Source organism: Acyrthosiphon pisum, chromosome A3 (assembly GCF_005508785.2).
Source record: "Acyrthosiphon pisum isolate AL4f chromosome A3, pea_aphid_22Mar2018_4r6ur, whole genome shotgun sequence".
In the NCBI taxonomy this organism is placed as follows: Eukaryota; Metazoa; Arthropoda; class Insecta; order Hemiptera; family Aphididae; genus Acyrthosiphon; species Acyrthosiphon pisum.
Window position 1 is genome coordinate 23,663,034 of NC_042496.1, and position 4,335 is coordinate 23,667,368.

The 4,335-nt window shown below is 31.9% G+C and overlaps 1 protein-coding gene across 1 annotated transcript; it reads left to right on the forward strand.

Annotated features, from left to right (window-relative positions):
• The first annotated feature begins 3 nt into the window (after positions 1-3).
• Positions 4-2,376, forward strand: LOC103310871 (zinc finger protein OZF-like). The gene has a single exon (XM_008190302.3). The coding sequence runs from the start codon at positions 4-6 to the stop codon at positions 1,279-1,281; it is 1,278 nt and encodes a 425-aa protein (XP_008188524.2). The 3' UTR covers positions 1,282-2,376.
• Positions 2,377-4,335: the final 1,959 nt, after the last annotated feature.

Consider the following 4,335-nt stretch of genomic DNA (forward strand, 5'->3'; position numbering starts at 1 on the left):
AAAATGTCTACAGCATCCAAATTAAGGAAGCATACAAGTACGCAAACCGGTGAAAAAACGTATGAATATAAAGACTGTGATCAAGCATCTTCCCGAAAATCACATTTAACGACGCATACAACGATACATACCGACGAAAATCCGTACATAATATGTAATACTTGTGATCAAGCGTTTTCTAGGAAATCAGCTTTAATTTGTCATACAAGGACACATACTGGCGAAAAACCGTTTAAAGAGAAAGTTAACACAATTGATGAAGAAATAAAAACTGAAATAAATTATGTTGACTGTTTTGAATTTGAAGGAACAGCTTTATGCGAAAGCAATTCTGCTGATATCATAACTAACTGCCGAAAGAAAAATCCATTGGATAATAACTGTGATAAAATGTCTACAGCATCCAAATTAACAAAGTATACAAGGACACGTACCGTTAAAAAGCCGTATAAATGCGTTAACTGTGATCATGCTTTTTCTCAGAAATCACATTTAACGAGGCATACAAGGACACATACCGGCGAAAAACCGTTTAAATGTGATACATGTAATCGAGCTTTTGCTCTTAAAAAAACTTTAGAAAATCATATGACGACACATACCGGCGAAAAACCGTTTAAATGTGATGACTGTGATAAATCGTTTTCTCAGAGTTCAATTTTAATAAGACATAAGGTGATACATACCGGCGATAAACCGTTCATATGTGATAACTGTGATCAAGCGTTTTCTTTAAAATCAAATTTAATACGCCATACAAAGATACATACCAATGAAAAACTGTTTAAATGTGATAGATGTAATCGAGATTTTGCTCTAAAAAGAACTTTAGAAATGCATACAACGACACATATCGGCGAAAAACCGTACAAATGTAATACCTGTGAGCAAGCGTTTTCTCGGAAATCACATTTAACGAGGCATACAACAATACACACCGGCGAAAAACCGTTTAAATGTGATACATGTAATCGAGCTTTTGCTCTTAAAAAAACTTTAGAAAATCATATGACGACACATACCGGCGAAAAACCGTTTAAATGTGATGACTGTGATAAATCGTTTTCTCAGAGATCAATTTTAATAAGACATAAGGTGATACATACCGGCGATAAACCGTTCATATGTGATAACTGTGATCAAGCGTTTTCTTTAAAATCAAATTTAATACGCCATACAAAGATACACACCGGCGAAAAACCGTTTAAATGTGATACATGTAATCGAGCTTTTGCTCTTAAAAAAACTTTAAAAATGCATACAATGACACATACCAATTAAATACCGTATAAATTCGATATCTGTTACCAATTGTTTCCACTTCGATCACATTTAAAAAGTCAGACATCGATACATGCCGAAGAAACCTGTATAAATTATGACGGATTCGTGATATTACGTTTTCTAAAGCGACTAAAGTATCTAATTAAAAAACTTAACGAGGTTACCATACCCGGAAATGTCTTTAAGAATACATCATATAATTCAAGACATATCAAAATTGTTTTCTTACGTACAATTAATTTTATAATTTAAACAATAATATCAGTTCTTTATCATCATTTATCAACATAATATAACATTAGTTCACTACGAAAATAAAAAATTACCAAATATTACAATACCAATTTAACAAAAAAGACACACCTCATGTCTGATATCATCAAACGTTCTACGTAATAATAACCAACGAATTCATATACTACATCCCCTTCTATACAGACGCTTCTAAAATAACAAATGAAACCGGTTTCATCATTACACACACCGAAGATAACAGTTTCCACTATCATCTATCATATATAGAATAGAAATAGAACCTATAATCTCATTCTCCACAAACCATAATAATGTCGTCATCTTAAGCGACTCTGAGCGAAATCACCTCAATTACCTATGTACATACAAAATTCAACCTCGCCCGAAGCATTAAAAATACAATCCTTGCACAAAACTATCAAACTCATGTGGGTTCCATCACACATTTTATCAAGATACCCTGACTCACGGCGAACATCTGGAACAATGGGTCAACGACACCTCACTATAACAATTAAATAAATCTTTAAAGAGAGTTTTAAAATTTGAATGTAACGAAATTATGGAATCGATTGTTGGCTATAAAACCTTATTGTATTTGAAACCTTAAATAAAAAATAAAAAAAAAATACATAAAACATATTCATATTTTTATTGCTTTTCTTCAATTTAATCATTAATAAAGTATTATTATTTGAGTTATCAAACTAACCCTGTCACGAGAGAAACCGCCCATACTGCATAAAAATATTTCCTAATTATGGTAAAAATACTTTCAGGAAAATAATATAGTTGTCAAATTTTTTTTAAAAGTTTCGTAAATAATGTGGAAATATTTTAATTATAATCATTGGCCAAAAAGTTCATATATTTGAAAATAGTTTATACAAAACATCAACAAAATATTTTAATTTTTTTTAAGTTAACATTTTTAAGGAAACTAAAAATATTAAGTCAACATTTTTATAATATCATTTAGTACAAAATTTTTTTATCATAAGCAGAAAATATTTATAAAATATTATTCAAATATTCATTATATAACCACTTAAAAATATTCACAAAATAATTTCATTTCTTAAATGCTGTGTGGTCGAAGTTGGATTCCCCGCCGAGGAGTCAATTTACACGAGCTGTCGTTGCTGTGGTTTTTCCGTCCGTGACGGTTTGGTCGCGATTGTGGAGTGGTGGCAATAGTGATGGGCAAAATTGACCAAGACCAAGACCAAGACTACGAATTGCTTTGCAAGACCAAGACCAAGACTGAGCCTGCAAGACCAAGACCAAAACAAGACCCACACTGCAAGAGTCTTGCAGTCTTGCAATATTTATTGTAATTTTTTTTTAAAAATTTTCCCAGAAAACACGTCATTTAGTGTAGGTTAAAAGAAATAATTTATTAGGAATATAATAAAAAAGTAATATTTCATTTAATTTACAACACGTTCCAGGAATTGAGAAAATAATGAATTATTGAATTATTGAAAACAAGATAATAAATATTGGATACCACGAATATAAAGTGGTTTTGTGACAAATAGCAATACAAAACCTTAATGGAATTATTTTTAGCTGCCGAATACGACACAAATGTTGATGTGCGAGCAGTGAGCACAAATATATACCTATTATAATAATAACATCAGTCACCGTACGGGCAATACGGTATATTTATAGTAACTTTATTGAATAGAAACTTACAAAATACATTTATAAAAAGTTTATTATTATTATGAAAACAATAAACATAATATTTTTTTTAAAAAAGTGCAAAATGAAATAACTGTTATGTTAGAATTTTATATATAAGATAAGCTCTCTCTCTCTATATATATAACTGATATAACTATGTACTAATATAATTATATCTTAGAGATAATAAACAAATAACAATTAACAAATTCTACAAACTCATAGCATAAATAGGGAAAAAAATTTTTTTTTAATATTGCAAGAGTCTTGCAGCAAGACCAAGACTTGGGGTGCAAGACCAAGACCAAGACCAAGACTATAAACGAGTCTGCAAGACCAAGACTGAGTCTGCAAGACCAAGACCAAGACCAAGACTGCCATAGTCTTGGTCTTGGTCTTGGTTTGACCATCACTAGGTGGCAAAGGAAATACACGAAATGATTTATATAGTTTATTTAAACGACGAAATGGTTTATTGATTTGAAACTTTCAACGCGTACGCAGAGGATTTCCGGTACGTGAAGTGGGTGAACAGAGATATTTGAAACGTACATAATGTGACGTCGTGTATGATGGTCATTGGTGAGGCGGTACGAAAAAGACACAAGTTGTCGTGACGACGTTTCGATGCGAGAGCGAAGCCGCCGGTACACGTTTTGCGGGACTTACCTTCACGTCTCGCCCTGTGCCTTTGTGGCGTGGAGGGTGAGTCTACAGTGTCGCGCTGTCGTTACCCGTGGTGGTGGTTGACAAAAGTGTAGACCGGTCGCAGGGGTACCTTTGTACTGATTGCCGCTGCGTACCGTGTCATCTAAATTATTTAACATGATTAAAAGAATTTTAGCCAATAATTATCTTATTTCTACAACTTTTTTAATAAGTTAATTATAGAAGATAGTATAAAAACTTGAAAAAGGACAAAGGACCTCTGGACAAGGTTCCCCTTTTTCAATCTTTGGTCTTATTGCCTCAATTTTTTTACCCAGTGACCTAGATATTTATTAAAAAAATATAAAAAAATTAATTTGTTTATTGTTGATATTTTATTTCTGGAATATTGTGTTTCATTCTTAAATACCTATTAAGCATTAAAAGAAACATTTT